This window comes from Alligator mississippiensis, chromosome 5, assembly GCF_030867095.1.
Source record: "Alligator mississippiensis isolate rAllMis1 chromosome 5, rAllMis1, whole genome shotgun sequence".
NCBI lineage: Eukaryota > Metazoa > Chordata > Crocodylia > Alligatoridae > Alligator > Alligator mississippiensis.
Genome location: NC_081828.1, coordinates 203,140,526 through 203,161,467, shown reverse-complemented (window position 1 = coordinate 203,161,467; position 20,942 = coordinate 203,140,526). Strand labels below are relative to the sequence as shown.

Below are 20,942 nucleotides of genomic sequence, written 5' to 3'. Positions count from 1 at the left end.
GAGAAGTCCCAGGAGAAGATGCTCACACACCTCCTTGGGCTAGTGTTTCACTGAGTTTTCCCCTGCCACAAATGACTTGGCTTGAACAATGGACCTATAATGCTAACAGGAGCCTGCTGGTGCATACAGCTACTCTTCCTCTTCTCTGTCTTCCAGAAAGAATCAGCCAGAGCGGGAGTCCTAGAAAAAGTGTGCTTTGAAAATGGAGCTAAATCTTAGGCTTCAGGGTTGGATGCATCATTCGCCATGGCAGGGAAGGAGGACATTTAGCACAAAAAAAATCAATTTTAACTAATATTTTCAAAGCAACAACAAATCTGTCTAAATGCTCTCATCCTCCTTGGTTGGATTATATGAGATATTCAGCCCCATGAACTGGTATGTTCTGAGCCATGGCAAACTAAAGTAAATTAAAACATGGAGGCTGTCCTGAGCCCTCCAACAAAGACTGGGAGCAGTGAGGAAATGCTGATTACCACGCCAGGCAGAGGAACTCTACCTCTGGTTTAAGCAGAGAAGGGGCAGGGTACTCAGCTCCACTGCTCCTAAATATAATCCTTGATTCTGGGACACTTACCAAAAAGCAGGTGCTGCTAGAGGTTTTCATGGAAGAGAAAAAAGATTTTTTCTTGAAAAGGTTCAGAGTCAACATCCCTTATCATGAGAGGCTGGAGAGGATTCTTGTCCTTGGCATACCTGCTGAAATTCTGCTGCCAAACTAAAGACATCTGTACCAAACCCCACAACCCCAAGAACTGGCACAGGAAGTCAGCAAGGGAAGTTCCCACTTTCCTTATAGGGAATGCTGGGGATTAGGCTCACAAGCCAACAGGCTAAGGAGAGAGGGGCAGACAGCTAAATAAACATTAACACTGAGGTACGTACACATAGGATCTGGGTAATAGGAAGTATACAATGACACTTTGATGAAATCACCCAAGAACAGGTAACTGGTAGAAAACACTAACACCGAACCTTCCCACAACTCCAGGGAGCTCCAAACTAGCCTCTGGTCCCATAAAACACTTAATTGCCATCTGCCAGGGCTCCACATCTGAGCCCTGCTGCTGCAGCTTGCAGTCCTAGCTCCGCCACTCCTTCTGACTCTCTGGCCACACGTCTCCCTCTCTCCCATGCCAACCCATGCTGCTCCTTGGGAGTTGTTGTGCTTCTTGCAGTTCATTCCTCCAGTCTCCTGGAGGCTTCTAGGTATTCCAGTTCATATTACAACATTATAGTACATGATGTTCAACATTACAGTGCATTACACATCATTGGGTTGAACCAATAGTGAACCTCTCCCTCCCTGCCTGCTGATTCTACCTTTGGCAGGAAGGACCTCATACACACCATTGCAAACAGTACGATATTACATTTTTTAAACCAGTCAGACTACACCAAATTTCAGCGCTGTCCAAAGCAGTGTTTTTGCCTGGATGCCTCCTGACCTACAAAGTTTTCATCCACCCTTTCAAAAGATGCATGTTGCATGCCAATGCTACATCATCAGTACATGTATGAGATCATCCATGAGGTTCTGCACAGGTTGAGAGAGACTGAGACTTTCAGGTTAAAGTAGATGGAACGGGATAGCTACCAGCAAGGAGGGGGATCATGGAGGAAAGTTGTTGAACTAGGGGATGACATTCTTATCTCCAAGTTTTATACAACTCTCACTGAAGTTAATGGATATCTTCTCCTTAGTTTCAATGGACCTTTGATCAGGCCCAGAGTGACTTGTAATCCCTTACAGCCTAAATACAGTAGATGGTTGATTTGATCTAATCTCTTCTAGCAGGCTCTCACCCTCACAAATCACACCACAAAAAGCAGTCTAGTGTTCCCATGTGAAGGCCCAGCATCTGGCACTACCTCCACTTGACAGCCTTCCAACCCCCAGCTCCCATAGGAGCCCCAGAGCAAGTCGTTTGGAGAGATGCTCTCATATGGTTTAAACTATTCAATTCCTGTTTTTATTATTCCTGGCAAAAGGACAGTGATTAACGTCAATGATTGTGGACAATCTAATGTAATTACTCATTAACATTTATAAAATAGAACCGAGCTGCTACAGCAAGACGTGCTTTATGGATTCACAGAGTTTAAGGCCAGAGAAAGCCATTAGATCATCTAGGCTGACCTCCTGTATATCACAGACCATTACATTTCAAAAGCTCACCACTGCAGAGAACTTGTGTTTGGCTGGAGCTTTCCAGAAAGGAATCCAGTCTGTAGTGGAGAATGTCAAGAGAAGCCCTGGCAGTTTGCTCCAATGGTTAGTCATCTGTTAGAAATATGGGTCCGTTCTTCCTCCTGGCTGTCCAAAGGTCAGTTCTATCCAGCAAACCAACCCAGCTCTAACTGGGCAAATGTCCCCCTTCCATGGGGACAACCACAATCCAGCTCCAGTTGTATTTTGAAGGTGTAAGTGGGAATTGCTACCGTCCTTTCTTTTTGAATGGAGACAATTACACCTGCAGCAAACTGACTAGCCAGACAATAAATTAGTGGAACACATAAATTACTTAAAACTACAGATAAATTAGTCTCAGAGATAAAATTAATGGAAATTCTGATCACTTGCCACTATCAAGTCTGCCAACAATGTGATTCATTCAGCTCTGCTCCAGTGACACCACCAGTGCTCTTTTATCTGCGGACTTCGGAGTCCAGTCCAAATTCCAGAGGTGACAGGAATCTTCACGTTGACTTCAGTGGGCTTTCAATCAGGTTGATAATACGTCTGCCCTTCTGAAACAAAATCTTCACAGAGCTTAGGCACACAGAGGACCATTAGACTATATACTCAACTTTCTCTAGATGACAGACCATTTCATCACCATATCCCTATGTCGAGCCCAAAATAGTTAAAGCATTTTAGTGCTGAGGGGACTTCAGTATTGGGTGTGACTGGTAGAGAATGAGATACAAACATATCACAACTAATCAATTCCTTGCCATTACAGGGGCCTTTGGAGTCATAATATATTCCGAAGTTCTTTGTATGAGATCTGCGTCCTAGGTTTCAAAGAAAGACAAATTCTCACCAATCAATTCCTTCTCAACTCCAAACCTAAGCATCTGAGCTTCACACAACTAAATGAAAAAAATAAAAACAAACAAACTAGAGGAATTGCCATACCTAATCCACAACTGTCACTGAATAATGACCGCGTGGTAATTTTCATTTGCTCTCAGCTGGCTGGAACTGAACTGGACCAGAAGGGAAAGGATTAGTATTCCATTATCAATCACCTGAGCAGTCAAGTCACCCCATGAAATGAAAACCTCATCCTGTGCATTAGCCCTTGCAATCAAACCGTGGTGCAAACAGCTACTGTGTGCAGCAACAATTAATGTATCACCAGCAAATGAAAATGGATGTCTCTGTTTTTATGTTTTGTGAATGTTAAACATGTAGGACCAGATCCACAGAAGACTTCAGGGCTACACAGAGGACTTGTCTATACCACAAACAGCAGGTCCCAACCCCCAGGGTCTGACCACCCACTTATGCCTGCAGGCACTTTCCAAACCTGGACCTTAATTTTAGATTTAAGTGCCTGCAGTGGTAGTAAGACAGCATTTAAGCAACTAAATCCATTTGTGAATCCAGCCCTTATTTTAACTTCACATCTCCAGCAGTCACTGAAAAAGGACACTGCAAGGATTGTCCTCACATAGTAGGACTGTTGCAGAGTCTCATGAACTGGTTAGGAAAGACCTATTGAGTCATTTAGCCTCGTGTTCTCAGCCTCTGCAGAAACTCTTCCATCTGCCTGCACCTAGCAGACTCATTTGACAGCACAGAAAAGGCAGTGGTCAGGATTATCCCTTTGGATCCTGATTTAATCCAGGTCTCCTCCACCTGATGCAACACCAGAATCAAAGAAAGCTACTTACTCCCTTCTGAAGGCAAGGAAGCAGCCTGGCTAGATTATGATCCTGTAGGGCATGAATGGAGGAAGGAGAAAGAGAAGAATAAAGATTAAATATAGGAGAATCTGAGAAGAGAGTCACAGATGACATCAAGATGGGCTGAATATATAAGGAGGAGGAGGAAAAAAAGGAGCGTTTCAGCCTCAGAAACAATCAACATTCCTTGTGCTGAGGAAGTGCATTGTGCACAGGGGTTTCACAGCAGGGGGGTATGGATTAAATATTGCTGGTTTCCCACTTGACACAGTTTCAGCAGGTTTACCTGGAACATGTGGATCTTATTGCAGCTCTTCTGTGATAGCACTTCATTCTTACGAGTCGGCGGCTAATGACATCCATGCCTAAGCCCCGGGAGCTCCCCATACTTAGCCGCCTGGCCAGCGCAGCCGGGAGAGCGGAGAGAGCCGCGTTCCCCGCAGGGCCCTGGAGGGGGAAGGGATCCAGGCACGCAGTGAGGGGCGGGGGGGAGGGAAGGATTAAGGCGGGCGGGGCTCTGCACTGGCCCGGCTTGGCTTGGCTGCCTTAGAACAGGTCCCTCCAGCCCAGGCGGCTGCAGCCGCGGCGGGAAGATGCCTGCACTGGGGGCTCCCCCACCCGCCCGCTGCTGACCCTGGCGCTGACCCGGCGGCTCGCACCTGGCCCGCGTGGCCGCGCTGACCCCGCGCCGCGGGAGGTGGAGATAAGGCGCGGCCGCCCCTTTGTTCCTCCCCGGCCCAGCTGGGCAAACCCGCGGCGGCTCCGGAGCTTCCCGCCGCCCCCCTGCGGGCTGCTGGGGGCGGGGGCGCTGAGCCTGAGCCCGGCTCTCTACCTGCCGCCCCGAGGCGCGTTTCCACGGAGGCTTCGCATCCGGATCCACTCCGGAGCAAGCCGGGAGCGCCGACAGCTGGGGCTTGCCCGCGCATCACTTGCTCCCGCGCTGTGGGCGGGGTTTACCTGCCCGCGGTTCCGCTTTGTGGCTGCACGTGGGGGTCCGCGTTGTTACGCTACAGACTGGTGCGCTCGTTTTCTCTCCCGCTGAGATCGCGCCGCTACACCGCTGCTTCCAGATCTGATCTGATCTGATTTGATTATTCTCTTCTCTTCTCTTTTCTCTTCTCTCTGCTTCCAGTTTTGGAAACACCTGGCAAGCTGTGCTGTGATTTACGAAGTGAAAGTGTTAAATGGGGCCACCAGCTGTAAGACTGACAGAGCTTTATGAGTTTTATTAGGTGCCCTATTATGGAAAATAAACTTTAATCCGTCCATAAAACCAGAATCTGAAAACCATATTTGCCCTTGTAGTCTGGAACACTGCAGGTATTCTTGTGAGACGCTGGGGCTTTAAAGAGATTAGTTTTATTGAGACAGACACAATACACCGGTAGGACTTTGAAACCTCCTCCATGAATAGCTGCTTATATCCTGCTGGGCCTCCCCCCGCACCAGGTTAGAAACACATTTGGACACAGGCTGTTGGCATACAGTAAATCTCTAGTCCAATCGAGTTCGTTTTCCTGTTTAACTATTAGACATTTAACCGTAGAGCAAGTGGCAAGAGGTGGAGCCCGTCCGAGGCTGAATTCGCGTCCAGCTCGTTGTGCGCTGGGGTTACTGGGTTTGCCTTGTTCGAGCTGTAAGGGGAGGCGGGTCCTGCTGCTGAAGTGGCCCTGTCCGAGCGGTGTGCCGGTGGGGTGCAGGCCAGGCCACACCGTATTTGTAAAATTGTGACGATTATTTTCAAACCCTGAATTTTTAGAAGTTTTTTCCCCCTTCCTGGAGGGCAGATCGGAACGACTGGAAATATTTTTGTAAACTCAAATCAAATCCTATCTACTTAGACCCCACTAAAATACCCCAATATTTGCATATAAGGAAATGGCGTTTGGAACAGGTTTCTATTTTAATAACCTTTATCTATATTCTACTTCAATAAACGTATTGTATCCATATACACACGTGTTAGTATCATATATCCGATACTACCAGGCACGTGAAATACAGCCTGATGTCTGCATGGGATTAGTACTACCGATAAGGAAAAAACCAAAAAACCAAAAACCAGTGTTAGTTCTTCAGCTGTGCCTAATTTAAAATGTAATCTGTAAAGCAAATTATTTCTGTATTAGCTTGCCACCCGCAGTATGTTGGAGGAATATTAAACGAACACTACGTAAGGTTAGCACCCGTTTGTAAGCCGTATGTGTGTGTGTTTGTATATGTATGTGTATGACATATTACTATATATGTAATATGCATACACATATATAGTAAATGTATGTAACTGTACATATGTACTAATATATAATATGTATACATGTGTGTGTATATAACTGGTCCACAGAGCACATGTATGGATTTACATAATTCTGGATTTACATGGGTATTAAAGCTTAATAAAATATATATGGCTTTAATAACCACGCAAATCCGTAACTATATAACTATATGGCTTTAATAACCATATATCTATATACACTTATCATATATATATGATACTTACACGTGTGTGTATAGATATAATGCACACATGGATAACTATATATATGTGTGTGTGTGTAACCCTATTATATTATATATATATATATATATATATACACCATGGATAACCATATTATATATATAAGTAAAATATAGATGGCTTACAAACTTGTGCTAACCTTATGTGATGCTTGTTTAATATTCCTCCAATATACTGCGGATGCCGAGGCGTCAAGCTAATACAGAAATAATTTGCTTGACAGATTACATTTCGAATTAGGCACACCTGAGAGCTAACACTGTTTTTCTTCTTATCGCTAGTACTAAACTCATCCAGGCATCAGCCTGTATTTCACGCGTCGGGTATGGCCAAATCTTTATAGAAGTCATTTATAGGGGCCATATTGTTTTCATTTCAAAGGTTAACACAGGTTTGTAAAACATTCACTTAAAGAGCGCCGAGGAGTGGGGACACTCTATTTCACAGGCTTGGATTCTCCGCTGGAAAGTCGGGATCTGGGGACCAGCTTTACATATTCAGCCCCAGGGGCAAATTCTGTGGCGGGCAGACCCCTCGGGAAGAGGGCAGGGGCACCCGGGCTCCGGCTTGCGGAGCAAATTGCCTTTCAGCAGCTGTCAGCGGACGGGGATCCAAGTCAGCCGGAGTTAGGAACTGGAACACTAGAAAATATTTTTGCTCCTGTCCACCCTGATTTAGAGCAATCACCTTAACTAGGGCAAAGCAATGCGAACGAAACCAGGACTGTTCAGCTAAGCCCGATTCTGGTCTCGGTTAACAGCAGATGCTCGGTTTATCTTTATACCGGGGCAAAGGTTTTGATCCTGAGATCCTGCAAACTTACAAGCTCGTTGCCCCACTTCAAGTACCCGGGATAAACACTTCGGCCCGGGACCATGGAGGCCCATTCGAATTAATTGCCAGTCGATCTGCGTGTGTAAACGATTGTCCCGGTCTGTGCTGATTCGAATTAACCCCGGATTAAACCAGACGGCTGGTGCCAGCTGGGGCCCACAACCCACAGGCACATTCTGTTCCTGGCTACCCCGAGGGTCAGCAGCGCGACCCGGCAAAGTGACTCCGGATTTAGACCCTGTGTGGCTGGGGCACCGCGCCTTCGAGCCCCAGGCGTTCACACGGCCGGTGGGAGGGAGCAGCGGGGGCAGAGCCGCGCTGTAATTCCTGAGCGGGGATGAATGGCTCGCGTGGCCCCGAGTCGGCCGGGATGAGCTAGTGATTATAGTTACATCCGCTATAATTGATTTGGGGAAGCGCCGCACTGACAGGAACGAATGGATCGTTCAATTTATTAGCGAGATAAATCCCGCAGCTATTAAGGCGCTGGGCTTAAGCCCGCCGCACGTTGCGCTGCCTCCACCGCGGAGCTGTCCGCAGCCCCCCGCCCAGCCCAGCCCAGCCCAGCCCAGCCCGCCGGCGCGGAGCGTGGGCATCATCCGCCTGCCCCTCCCGGCGGGCAGCCGCTCTGTGCGGCGGGCGGCGCCCGGGACTGGAGGCTGCCACGTCGCCCCCTGCCTGCCCTCCTCCGCTGCGGTGGAGCTGCCGCCGTCCCGATTCTGGACTCGGACCCGAATAAACTCCCGGCTCCCGGCGCAGCCCCAGCCCCCCGGCGCTCCTGGGAGCGGCAGGACCCCCAGATCCCTCCGCCCCTGCACCCTCGCACCCCTCGCACGGAGGCAGGCGGCCCCGGATCCAGCCTCCCCCGGGAAAGCTCCAGGACGCAGACTGCAGCAAGGGGCTGCGTTTGGTTTTATTTTAATCCCAGACCCTGGGTTGATTGCCGGTATTTCTGACCGGGACACAGCTCGCTTTGCCCCGGGCTGCATCTCACGGCGGGCGGGCACTTAGCCGGGGCTCCCCGCCCGGGAGGGGCCGCCCAGGGGCGCAGCAGCCGGCTGCTGGATGGGAGCCGCGCCTGCGAGCCCGCCGCCCTCGCAGCTCTGGGGTGAAACGTTTCTGCAGCTCGAGTTGCCGCTCCCGGGTGCTCGGCGGTGCGTTTGCACGCAGCCGAGGCCAAGGCGGCTGCAGCCTGCGACAGGAAGGCGCCCAGCCCCGGACACGGAGAGCACCGAAGGGATCTTGGGGAGGAAGAGCCGGTCTCTCCCTGCCACCCCCCTGCGCAGCTGGCTCGGCTTCCTTCTGCGGGGCAAAAATGGGAGCGGGGGAAAGGGATCCGGCCTCAGATGCGGGCGCAGGCAGGGGGCAGGTCGTCTGGGCCGGGGCACCGCCGCCCGACTGCACCGGCTGGAGGGGAAGAAAACGGCCCGGGCCTGGGCGCTGCGAGGGACAGAGGCAGCGCCGGGAGCAGGACGGGATCCTCTCCCAGCCCGTCCCCTCGGGCGCTGGAAGCACAACTTCGTTTCCCCCCATCATGAGCGGGGCAGATCCCGACATTAGGCCCGAGATCGGTCCCGAAATGAGGGGCCAGGCGGGCTCCGTACAAAACCCTCCTTTATTGTACAGGCGCGGGGGAAGTCGGGCAATAATTTAGCATGCACGCGTGTCCCTTCTCTGTTATAAATACAATATACAAAAATAAAGACGGTCCAGTCCGAGGTTTCCAGCGGCTCCAGCAAGGAGGAGAAGCGCGGGCTCCGTGTCCCCGGGGAGGTTTTCCAGCTGTCCCTTAATACTGTCGTGAGCCACAAGCCCGGGGCAGGACCCGCTCCCGGCCGCAGCCCCGCCGCTCACCTGCCCGGCGCCGCCTCGGGGCGGGGGACTCGTTGGCGCGGAGCAACCGCGGGGCGCGTGTGTCCGCTCAGGCCGGTCCCGCGGAGCTGCAGGGGGGAGCGCAGCCCTTCCTCCGCCGGGGCTGGGGCTGCAGGCGGGAGCGGGGCGGAGGAGGGCGCTGGGGAAGGGGAGCGGGGCCGGGGCGGGGGTGCGGGAGCCTCACTGGGGCGGGGCTGGGGGCGGAGGCAGGTGCCTGCCGCGGGGCTGCGGCTCCTCGTCGTCGGCCTCGGAGCAGTCGGAGGAGTGGTAGGGGCAGCAGTGTCCGGCCTCCTCGTCCTCCTCGGGCTCGCTGTCCCGCAGCTCCCGCAGCCGCCGCCCGCAGCCCTTCTCCGGCCCCGGCAGCAGCAGCTCCTCGTCCGCCTTGTCCTCGCCGCCGCCGCCCTTCTGCTTCTCGGCCTCCTGCGCCGCCTGCTCCTTGGCCTTCTTGCTGCGCTTCCACTTCATGCGCCGGTTCTGGAACCAGATCTTCACCTGCGGGACGGGCGGGCAGGGGCTGAGCCGGGCGGGTCCCCGGGCCTCCCCGCTGCCCCGCAATCGCCACCCCCTGCACGCCCGTAGCCCGCACGAAGCGCCGCCGGCCCTGGCCCTCGTGCCCCGCTGAGGCTGCCCGGGCCTCAGGTGCAGCCTGCCGCGAGGGGCATGAGTCCAACTCCGGGGGGTGAGACCCTCCGCCCCCAGGGCAGCCCCCGGTGCGGGGGAGCCGCTCCCGCCCAGCGCGGGCCAGTACCCACCTGGGTCTCCGTGAGCATGAGGGACGTGGCCACCTCGAAGCGCTTAGGCCGGGACAGGTACTTGTTCAGCTTGAACTGATGCTCCAGCTCCAGCAGCTGCTGGCTGGTGAACGCGGTGCGGGGCCGCCGGCACTTCCCCAGCAGGTTGGACTGCGCCTGGGCTGGAGACACAAGGGCGCGGGCGGTCAGCGGGGCCGGCACCAGAGCCATGGGGTGGGAAGTGAGGGGAGGCGGGGAAGCGGGGTCGCTGGTGCCCCGAGGGCGCGGAGAGCGGCAGAGAGCCTGATCCCATAGTCCAGGGGCAGTGGTGGCCTTAGGGTTGTTGGGGCCCCGGGCAAGAGAGTCGTTTGGGCCCCCTTAGAGGCTTAATTCTGATGAGCCACTTCCTTGCAAAAACGTCACCCCCCAAAAAATCTGCCCCCTAAAGTGTGGTCGCCCGGTTTGCCCTCCTTTAAGGCCTCTACTGCCAGGGGGCACCCAGAGGTGACCTTCCTTCAAGCAGCCCGGGCCGTGCTGCAGCCCCGGCCCCCGTTTCCCTGCCACGTCCACCGACCCCACGGCAGCGGCGGGGGAGGCTGCTCCACGGCGGGGATTTCCTTCCGGCGGGGCAGTGGGCGGCCTGACGGGCTGCCTGGCCTGCCTCCCCCGGGCCGGGCGCTGAAGGGAGCCAGGAGCCGGCGGGGAACCGATCCCAGCCTCCGGGAAGGCCGCAGCAAACGGCTTCATTTCATGTCAAGGCCGCTTGCTTGCAGACAGCGGCCTGGGGTGCTGGGGGGAGCCGGGCAGAAAAGGCCCCTGCGGCTGGCGGGCCCGGCTGTGCGGGAGGCCGAGCGCGGGGCGGCCGCCGGACTCGGGGCACAGCGGCTCCGAGCTGCCCCAACTCCCCTCTGCCGGCGTCTCCGGGGGGCAGCGACACCTGGAAGCGGCCCCGGAGGAAGCCCCGCGCCCATCCAGGCCCCGGCTGCGCCCCGCGCCTCCGGGGCACAGCCCGTCCCTCCGCTCCCTCCCGGGCTGGAGCCGCAGCCCCCACCGCTCCGCCCGGCCCCGCGCCGAGGCCTGCACGTCCCCGTCTCCATCGCGGCCTACACCCGCAGGGCACTAGCCGTGGAGGGCTTTCCTCCCCCTCCTCTCGCCTTATTTAGAGCAGATTTTCTGATGCCACCATGGCAGCGGCCCCTTGCCTTCCTCGTCCCGCTCCCCGGCGCGGGCGATGGGGTGGGGAGAAGCGGCCTGGAGGCCAGCCCCGTGCCTCCTGCAAGGAGGGCTCCGGCGGCTCCCGGCCCCGCACTGCACATCCACGTCGCCCCATCCCCGCCCGAGCTGCGGCTGGATCCCGGGCCGCCCTTCCCTCCCCCCCCGGCCGGGACTGCGGGCCCCGCGAGCCGCCCCGCTCTAGCCCAGCCCGGGGCCCGGGGCCCGGGGCGGTGCGGAGCTCCCGGAGGCGGGAGGAGGCCGCGGGACCCGGCTTGGGCGGGGGGAGGCGGGAGACTCACAATTGAAGTCGGGCATCTTGGGCAGGATCATGCCGGCCGTGGAGGCGCGGAGCCACTGGTCCAGCTGGAAGGTGCCGGCGCTGAGCTTGATGGGGTCTGCGGCGGGGTGCGAGGGGTGCGCGCCCTGCACCTGCGAGTAGGAGTAGGACAGGGCCGGGTGCTGCCCCGCCAGCGCCGCGGGGTAGCCGTACACCGGGTGCCCGTAGAGCGCGGCCTGCGCGGGCTGCGCCGCGGGGTGCAGTCCCAGGGCCATGCCGCCGCCCGGCGCGTGCGGGTGCGGGTGGTGGTGGCCGGCGGGCGCCGCGCCGGGCAGGAAGCCGGGCTTGGGCACCAGCCCGCAGTGCGCGGCCAGCAGCCGCGGCGGGGACGGGCTGTCGGTGCGGAGGCCCTCGGCCGCGGGCTCGGGCGCGGGAGGGCTGCAGCCGCCGCTGCTGCTGCTGCTGCTGGCGCTGCTGCTGCTGCTGTTGCCGCCGTGCGCCGAGGGGGCGGCCAGGGACGTGACCAGGGCCAGCGGCGAGGTCTGCGCGGCGGCGGCGGCGGGCTTGGGGGGGTCCACGGCCAGGAGAGCATCGATCCGGAAATTTTTTGACTTTTCCATCTGCGCGCCCGCCGCCCCGCCCGGCCCCGGGCCCCGGGCCCCGCTGCAGCGCCTTGTCCGCCTGCCCCGCGCTGCGCTCCGCGCCGCCGGCCGCCCGGGGCACTTGAAGCTTCGGGCCCGGCTCCTATTGGCCCCGCGCGGCGGGACGCGCCATTGGCTGCCGGGCCCGGGCGGGGCTCGGCGATTGGCCCCGCGGCACCTGTCAGCACCGCCCCCGCCCCCCAGCAGGTTGGAGGGGAGGGGAGGGGATCGCCCCAGGGGCTGCTCAAGACCGGATCCATGGTGGGCGGGGGGAGAGTGTCTTGCACACGCACACATGTAGACACGCGCGCACACACGCGCAGGGGAGCAGGGCGGCGCACGCTCCGGCCCAAGGAGCTCGGCGCCCGCCACAGCCCAGAGGAAGCGGAGCCCAGCTTGCTGCCCTGCCCGCCCCGCCCCGCCGGGGGTGGCCGCACAGCGGGGCGCGGGGCCCTGACACCCAGCGGCGCTCGTCTGTAAAAGACGCTGCCTGGGCCCCGCGGTCGCTCTCGATCTGCCGGGAGGAAACCCCGGCTGCAGCCCTGCCTCATCCACCCGCCTGTTTTATTTTGCCTTCCTGCCTCCCACCGCCAGCTCCTCTCGGAGCCCAGCGCGCCGCCTTCCTGCGCTCTCCCGCGCCCTGCCCCGGGCGCCGCTGCGCGCTCAGCCGGGCGGGACACGAGCGGGTTGTCTCTGCCCTGCGGCCGCGGCACCGCTGCAGCGCTCCGCGCGCCGGGCAGAGACCTTCCCGCAAGGAGAGGGCGCCGGGTGCTGAAAAGCACCGTGCTCTGTTCCGGGCATCATCGTCATCATTACTATTATTATTGTGGATGTTACTACTACTATTGTTGTTGCTGTTATTCCTACCACTATTTTTTCATCGTCATTATAAATGTTGTTAGTATTAGTCTTATTGCTAGTGTGATTACATTGTTATTCGTATCATGCTATTGTTATTGTTGATCTCATCGTCATCTTTGCAACGACTGTGACCGTGGTTCTCCAAACCCGGCTCCCGGAGGGCCCCAGGAGGTGACCACGTTTCGTCCCCCAGACTGTGGTCGCCTCCTTCATTTGACAAGGGTCAAACTGCGCCAGGAGCAGGCAGCGCTGAGCCCTCCGGAGCCCGCGGGCCGGCAAGGGGACACCGCAGCTTGCTTTTTACATGGGGATCATTTCCCCCGGGGTCACGGCAGCCCGCCTGATCCCCAGCGGGGAAAGCTGTCCCCTGGAGAAGCGAGGCCGGTGTACTGCCAGGCCTGGGTAGGTGTCACTTCCAGGTTACCACCACCGCTGAACACATCAAATATTGCCAGTATACGGCTGCCAACAACTTGGCTTTTTTTTTTTCTTTCTTTTCTTTTCTTTTTAGCTAGCAGCAAAGAGCAAACAGGTCGAGAGCAGGCAGGCGGCCCGCCACCCACATGAGATTTGGGGGCTTGTCTTGGGAGACCTCCAGATCCGGCCAAAAGGCCCCGGGCCGAGGAGGGGGCGAGCGGGCAGCGCCCGGGGGAGCAGGTGGGGCTGGTGCCGGGGAGGCTGGCAGTCAACGCGGCCTGGCTCCGGCTCCGGCTCCGGCTCCGGCTCCCGCCGGCCGAACGGGCCCGGGCCTCCTTTCCCGCGGCCCGGCCAGGCGCTCCCGGGGCCACGGCTCGGGGTGCAGGCCTGTTCCTCCGCGGACAGTGACCCCCGGCCCTACCCTCGGGGGCCGGGCTGCTCCCGCCCCACACGGCTCCGCTTCCTCCTCTCCCGCGGGCGCCCAGCGCCCAGCGCCAGGGGTTTGCCCCTCTGTCAGCAGCGCCTCCCCTCGCCACAGCGCTCCGGGGCCTTCGGGGGCACTGGCTGCGCTCACACCCGCACACCCTACCTGCTCCTCACTGCCCACCCACACCCAGACACTACACACACAGACACCCCGCACCCAGACTGCACACACCTCATCCACACACACACACACACACCCCATCCACACACAGATACTACACACACCCCACCTGAACCCAGACTGCATACACCTCATCCACACACGCACACAGACACTACACACACATACACGCACGTACGCAGGCTGCACACACCTCATCCACACCCAGACACTACACACTCACACCGACTACACACACCTACACTACAGACACACTACACACACTCACACCCCATCTACACACACACTACACACACACACCTCTTCTGCACAAACACTACACGTACTCACACCCCATCCGCGCAGACACCACACACACTCACACCCCATCCACTCACGAACACTGCACGCAATCACATCCCATGTACACACAGACACCCCATCCACACGCAAAAACACCCACACACAACCACTACACACACGCGCGGCCCACCCATGCCAGCGCACTGGCACCCCCACACATTCATACCACACGCCCGCCCGAGCACACCCACGCACGGCCCCTATCCCTATCGACACCCTCCATCGGGGTGCCCGGGCGGGCAGGCGATTGTCCCGGCCGCATCCCCCGGGCCTGGCGCCCACACACAGGCAGAGCCCGGCTGATGCGGGCCCTGGGAAACACAGGCAGCGCTGGGCCCATCCACCGCGACACTTCTCTCGAGAGACTTGCCCCAGGCTCCAAGGCGGGTCCAGCCTCCCCCCAGCTTGATGTGGCGAGCACTGCCTGCTGCCTGCGGAGAGCCCGATCCCCTCCCCGGCCCAGCCCGTTCGCCCTTAGGCGCTGGGCACCGCGGCTTGCAGCCCCGTAGGCAGGGTGGACCCCGCTGCCCCCAGCTGCCTGCTGGGATCGAGCCCTGCCCCAGCCAGAGCCCAGAGCAGGCTGTCCTCTCCGGGCTGCGCCTGGCTCGGAGGTTCCGTCCCACCCTCTCCGGAGCCCTGTGTCCTTCCAGCCCCGGCAGCCGAGGGGACCCCTTCCCTCGAGCCCTCAAAGGCGGAAATCGTTCCTCGCCTTGCAATTACACTGCAAACGAATGGGTCCCCCCTGGCCGGCCCGGAGCTGGGGGGAGAGGGAGGCGGAGGCGAGGGAAGACCCTTGGTGCCCCCAGCGCCATCTGCCCCCCTCGGAGCCGCCCCCTGCGCCGCTCGGGCTTTCTCTAACAACCCTCCCCTTCTGCTTTCTTTTAACCGAAATGGGGCTGGCCCAGTTGCTCAGAGGGGCATTCGTTCCTCATCTCCGCAGCGCTGCTGGGGGGAAATGCCAAGGCAGCCCTGGCAGAGCGTGTTCAGTGGTTCTCAGCCCGGAGCCGCGGCACCCTGGAGATCCCGGCAGGGGTGCGGCAGGTGCCTCGCCGTGCTAGCACTGCCGGGCGCCCCAACAGGCTTCACAGGATAATCCCACAGATTTCAAAGAGGGATCCAGCGGGTTAAAAGAGCATCCCGCCCTGTTGGAAAGAGCCGCTTGAGGAGGGACAAGAGAAGGGTTTACAAAACACTGAAGGCGACGAGAAACTCAAGAGGGACCTATTATTCTTTGCACTACAGGAGCCGGGGTCACAGCATAAAACCAGCAGGGGGTCAGTTTAAAACTGGTACGAGGAAGTCTTTTTCCCCCCAGCGAGTAATTGAGGGGTGAAAGTCGTTGCCACCAGCTGTGGTGGGAGCTGCCAGTTCAGCCAGATTAAAAAGGGATTGGACCCGTTCTTGAAGCAAAGGGGCAGAGAAGGGGAACTTCCTAGAGTTTAAATGCTGGAGGCTGCAAGTGGGAGAGGAACAGCGGGAAAGGCCCTGGTCAGATCCAGGTCACCTCCCTTTCAGTACCCGCGCTCTGCCCCTGCGTGGTACGGGAGCCTGGGCAAGGTGGACCTGTGGTCTGACCCAGTCATTAGCAACTCTTACGGTTTTAGGGGTCTTTCTGAGTTCTTTGCACCAGGAGAATTGTTTTTGTATTTTTTCGGTAACACGAGAAAAAAGGAAGAGCTAGCATTTTTCGGGGGTGGGGGGCGGGAAGGGGCTCGATCCTAGGAGGGGATCACGCCTACAAAAAAGCTGACGCCCTGCGCTGGTGAGTAGTTGAAGGGAGGTAGGACTAGACCTCACCAGTGGTCAAACGGGGCCCTGAGGTGGTTAGGGATGAGCGGTAGATGCAGCGGACTCCCCGCGTCGAATGACAAGGCCATGAGGATGCCTAAACATACGGCCCGAACTCTGGGCACCCGGTTCCCTCAGGCTGGGCAGACCCCTTCGCTCTTCCCGGTCTCCGCGGCCCGATCTGTCTGCCGAGTTATTTTAGCTGGGGCTCCAGTGAAACTGACCAGCCCGCGCCTTGAACCTGCGGGGCGCCGCTGGGCTCGGGGGTTGGGAAGGGGCTGCCCTGGCCAGGAGGGTCATGGAGCTGTTTCAACTCCGAGCCATGAGCTCTCCTCTCGGGAGGAGCCCTGGAGGCTGCGGCTCCGGGATGTAAAATGAAAATTAATCCCCACCCGGCGCGCGCTGCACAGATGGACCCCACGCGGCAGCGGCGCTTTATGGCCTTTCCTTGATTAAAATAACAAGGGAAAGCTGCAGGCGAATTCACTTAATGTAAAAATAGAAAATATGACTTTACAGCCCTACTTAGGATATTGGCTCCGGGACCGGAGAACGAGTTTCCCGGGCGGCTAACACCCCCTCCGCCCGAGATCGATGGGACACGAACCAGTTTCGACAAACAGCCATAAATCACGGCTTTGCACAACGCCCTCGACAAGATGCAACAGGAAAGCGTGAGGCGGCTTTGGCTGGCTCTAATTCAAACGGGCGCGATTAAAGCAGGTGGCTAGGCAGCAGCTGGCCCCGTGTGTTTGGGGGCTTTTATTCTGGGACAAGCAGCTAGCACCAATACAACCTAATCTCTGGATCCAATGTATATGCGGTGTGCCTAGAACATACGGGCTATGTGCCTGTTACGTGTCTTGCTTTAGATGATTAGATACCGAGCACACACTATGGATCCGCAGTCAGTCATATAGATAGCACCTATTTGTTCCTAACGAGAGCCAGATGTGGGTTTATCTAACAAGCTTTCCCCTATATCCATCCATCCGCTATACCCATGCTGTGTCCCCATGGGTGCCCCCACCCACAAGTACCCCTCTAGGCTGCAACAAGGTCCATAGCTGGGTCCCCCGCAGACACAGGAAGCCACCTGGCCTGGAGCCAGCGCCTGGAGGTGCTCCTCTGGTGCAGAGGCCTGTCTCTTCCCCCTCCAAGGCCTTTACCCTCCCTGCCCTGTCCCGGCTCCGTGGCCTTTCGTGTGGGCATGATCAATCCCCCCCAGTATCCTGTTTGCTCCCAGTGCTCGGCGCTGGAGGCCGAGACCTTCTGGCGAATGAACTCGGCTGGGCTGGGGCAGGGCCTGCGAGGTGAGCTGCCCTCGGCGACCTCCGTGGCACCCACCCCAGGCAGGGGCAGCCGGACGCGGCCATCAGCCCGACCCTTCCCGCCGAGGGGGAGATTGCCCTTGGCAGAGCCTTGCTCTCCAGCCCCAGCTCTCATCAACCGCTGCTGAGGGGCGGCTTGGGGGCCACTCGTGTATCACTGCGGGATCGATGGGGCCGCGCATCTCCGAGACCAGTCTTCGGCCCGAAACACCTTCAGAAGCAGCCCCGGCACCGCTCTCCGCCCCTCTTCCAGCCCCAGGTCTGCAGATCGGCGGGGCAGAAGCCCAGCTCGGCTTCGAGAAAGGCGATCGCGGCCCCTGCCCCCAGCCAGGGCTGCAGCCTGCTCTGGCTCGGGAGCAACCGCGGAGGGGACTGTGGTTATCGTCTGCCCGGGCTGGGGCCACGGCACCCCAGCTGCCCCCCCGGCCTGGCTCGCTTGCCTTTGTACTCAGTGAAAGGTCCCGAGTTGACTCCAGAGCACCTAGCTCATTCCGTGCCTCACCTCTGACACCCGGGATCTCCCTGCCTTCTTCCTCCCTTCCCTTCTCGTAGAAAGCACTTCAGGTGATCTCACCTTGGAGCTGGAAATGGAGTTGGCAGCTGCTCCCCTCTGCCAAATCACCAGGGCCTGCTCTTTCCACCCACACCTAGCACGGGGGTGGAAGTCACTGCCCCGCTGGGGGGCTATGTGAAGCGCTTTAATTAATTACTCATCTCACACTTTCAAGACCAAAGTGCTAAGGGCTCAGGTCTTGGCTTTCCACCTACCAGCTTATTTATTTATTTATTTATCTATTATTATTATTATTTTAGATTAGGGTCTGGAGGAGAAAACTACCGGCCTGATTTTCAGTTTTGAAGAGCACAGGCTTTCTGACCTGAGCTTTAGCTGGGGCCGGGCAGGAGAAATAACACTGCGTAGGCAGCGGGCCAGCAATATTGCCAAAAACACATATTACACTGCGACATTCTGTAAATGAGATAATGATACATAAACCTCCGTGATGAATGGGACATCCCCGAGATGTCTCCTCTAAATTAGCCGCTCGCATTGACTGCTAATAATGGTGAGTTTATGAAAGCAATTTCAGTGCAAAAAGCAAAGGGTCTCCTCGGTCTAATCAGCCTGCCTGCCTTAATGGATGAGGGGGTCAGGCGGAGAATTATTGACACTCTTCTGCCCTTAACCTGTTTCCCAATAAAGCTGATTAGTTTTTGTCAATTCATCAGCTAACCACTCTCGCCGGGACTGCATCAAAGCCTTATTTGCTCAGGGGAAATCAACAAGTCACAGATCAGCTCCATTAAGGAGCCGCTCCCGCTGCAGACTGCTCGCGTGTCAGACCCGCCCGGCAGCGCGGCCCCCCCGGCCCCAAAGAGACGCCTCCCACCCGCTCCGCTCCGCTCCGCTCCGCTCCCGGCTGGGACTTGGGGGAGGCTGGATCCTGGATGGGGGCACAGATCCGTACCCCCTCGAGCAGGCGCGTTGGGCTGCCCAGGCCTTGGAGGGGGGCGAAGCATAGCCCCGATCCAAACTCTCCTGACCTAGGAGCATGTCCTGTAGGCGCCGCTGCGCAGAGAGCAGGCAAATGAAAGGGCAGCAGCACAAGAAGTTGTTTCCTCTCCCGGCTCCGGCATTGCCCCCTCCCGGGCTCCTGCCTTTGCCAAGAGCTGGTGTGTGCTGGGGGGGGGCTGATCCCAGCGATCCGTGGAGGGAGCGCTGGGGATCGAGGTGCCCCTGTCCGTAGGGCCGGACCCGGGGTAACCGGCCAGGGGAAGGGTAGGGATGACCGCTCCTCCCCCAGCTGGGGGCAGCGAGGCCTCGCTGGCCCGCCGGGGATGGGGAAGCTGTTGTTAATATCCCTCTAAGAAGCATCTTCCCCCAGACCTCAGGACTTCACCTCAGAAACGAGCCTGGCTTCAAAAGCCTCCAGCCCGAAGACCCCAAACAAACCAGCCCGGACTCGGATCCTTGGACCACCCAAGGCCCCCCGCACACCCAAAGCGGGCGCTGCCCCTTTAAGCCCCAGGCGGCAGCCTCCCAGCCCATCCCCCTTCAATTTAATTTCATTAAAACAGAGCATGAATATTTCTATTAAACCTAAAATGAAATATGAAGCCATTTAGACTCTGCCTGCACCAATCACCCAGATTTATGACTTTTATTCATCACATCAAGAGCTGGGAAAAATGAATTTTCTTCACCCAGGAAGGAAATAAAACCCCAGCCTTGGTCATTTCCAGAAAGCTGTTAATTTGCCCATGTGGTAATTACTTTCACAATTAACTAAAATACAAATCAACTTGACAAATTGGGTTAGTTTATATATTAATTAGCCCGCTTAAATTTATTCATTATGAAAAGACAATTTAAGAAGACCTCGGGTGTCTGTTTTATTGCAATAAATTATTGTTAGGAAATGGGGCTAATAAAGCAGCGTAATACTGGAGGATGCTGCATGCGCTCGACCAGGAGCGGAGCCTTCTGCTCGGGGCGCGGGACCCGACTTCCCCGGGAGGGATCGGGCAGGAAGATCCCGGTTACAAACGCGGGAATCGTGCGTGGCCGGAGGAGGAAGCGGGCCCGCAGCCGGGCTGGGGAAACCCGGGCGATCGCCAGCCCAGCGCTTCTCAGGCACCCTGGCGTTGGGATCCTGATTTAACACCATGTCGATAGAATCATTCGATGCCTTTTAGCTTGTGATCTTTATAAATGTCCCTCTATTAAATTAGAAAATGATTCTCTTCTCGTTTAATTGTATTCTTTCGTTTCTTATTTCCAATTAATTAGTCCTATCGACGTTGCAATATTTTAAAAGACTGGAGTCCGTTTACAGTTTAAAATATATGGGTCAGCACACGCTATTTTATACTCGACACAACTATATAATGTGGCTTTTAAATACTCTTCTCTCATATGTCTTAAACATCTGGCTAAATGCGTCATTTGGAAACGCTGCAGGTGCTTTGCACGAGGAGGACAAACCTTCTCGCTTAATCCGCGGTAGCTCTCGGGGAAGTGGGCCCGAGAGAGACGCGGACGAGGTCCCGAAGGCCTTTTCTCTTGCCGCTTCGAGTCATTATTTAAATGACTTGTCTGATTTCAGCCAGAAAAGGCTCTTACCGCCGAGATGAAGGTTAAAGACAAATCCTGCAATCGGGGGAGGGGGAAATTCGTTCATCGGAATAAGAAACCTCCATGCAGCGGGGCCAAAGGCTACGTGGGCAGGTGCTGTATTAACTCAGCAGCGCAACACGGCGCCAACAAAAGGTGAAGGTGCGGCAAGGACCTTCCAAGCGCCACCTCGGCATCGCGAAGGGGGAAATCCGTTCCTACTCCGTTTGGAGAAATTTCTTCCACGATCTATTAAAACCAAAACTAAACAGAACACCCCTCGCCCCCACAAAAGAAAAGAAAAAAGCCAAAAGCCAGCTGCCTCGTTTGGTGCCAGCTCCGGCTGCCCCTGAAGGCAGCGCTGAGAGTCGGAGCGGTTCCTGTGTTTAGATGAACTCCCGCCTCCCACCTGGATCCGTGCCGATCGCACGCTCAGGGGTGCGGGATCGGGCCCAGCCAGTGCGTTGTCTTTTAC

The 20,942-nt window shown here is 57.3% G+C and overlaps 1 protein-coding gene and 1 long non-coding RNA gene across 3 annotated transcripts in view; both read right to left on the bottom strand.

Moving 5' to 3' along the window:
* The window catches only part of LOC132250951 (uncharacterized), a 33,225-nt gene extending 28,353 nt beyond the window's left edge, over nt 1-4,872 (bottom strand). The window contains exons 1-5 of one of the 2 annotated variants that reach the window (XR_009462715.1): nt 4,748-4,872; nt 4,202-4,362; nt 3,904-3,945; nt 3,143-3,213; nt 1,798-3,018 (exon numbers count right to left, since the gene is read on the bottom strand). This is a non-coding gene — a long non-coding RNA (uncharacterized LOC132250951). Of the gene's footprint in view, nt 1-1,797; nt 3,019-3,142; nt 3,214-3,903; nt 3,946-4,201; nt 4,363-4,747 lie in introns of those variants that run through there. The other variant, XR_009462714.1, reaches the window with a different exon arrangement.
* Nucleotides 4,873-8,867: 3,995 nt separating this feature from the next.
* Nucleotides 8,868-12,050, bottom strand: MNX1 (motor neuron and pancreas homeobox 1). Its single transcript, XM_006264385.3, has 3 exons — nt 11,388-12,050; nt 9,895-10,055; nt 8,868-9,634 (listed from the first exon to the last, which is right to left on the bottom strand). The coding sequence occupies exons 1-3, from the start codon at nt 11,983-11,985 to the stop codon at nt 9,323-9,325; spliced, it is 1,071 nt and encodes a 356-aa protein (XP_006264447.3). The 5' UTR covers nt 11,986-12,050; the 3' UTR covers nt 8,868-9,322.
* Between the last annotated feature and the right edge of the window lie 8,892 nt (nt 12,051-20,942).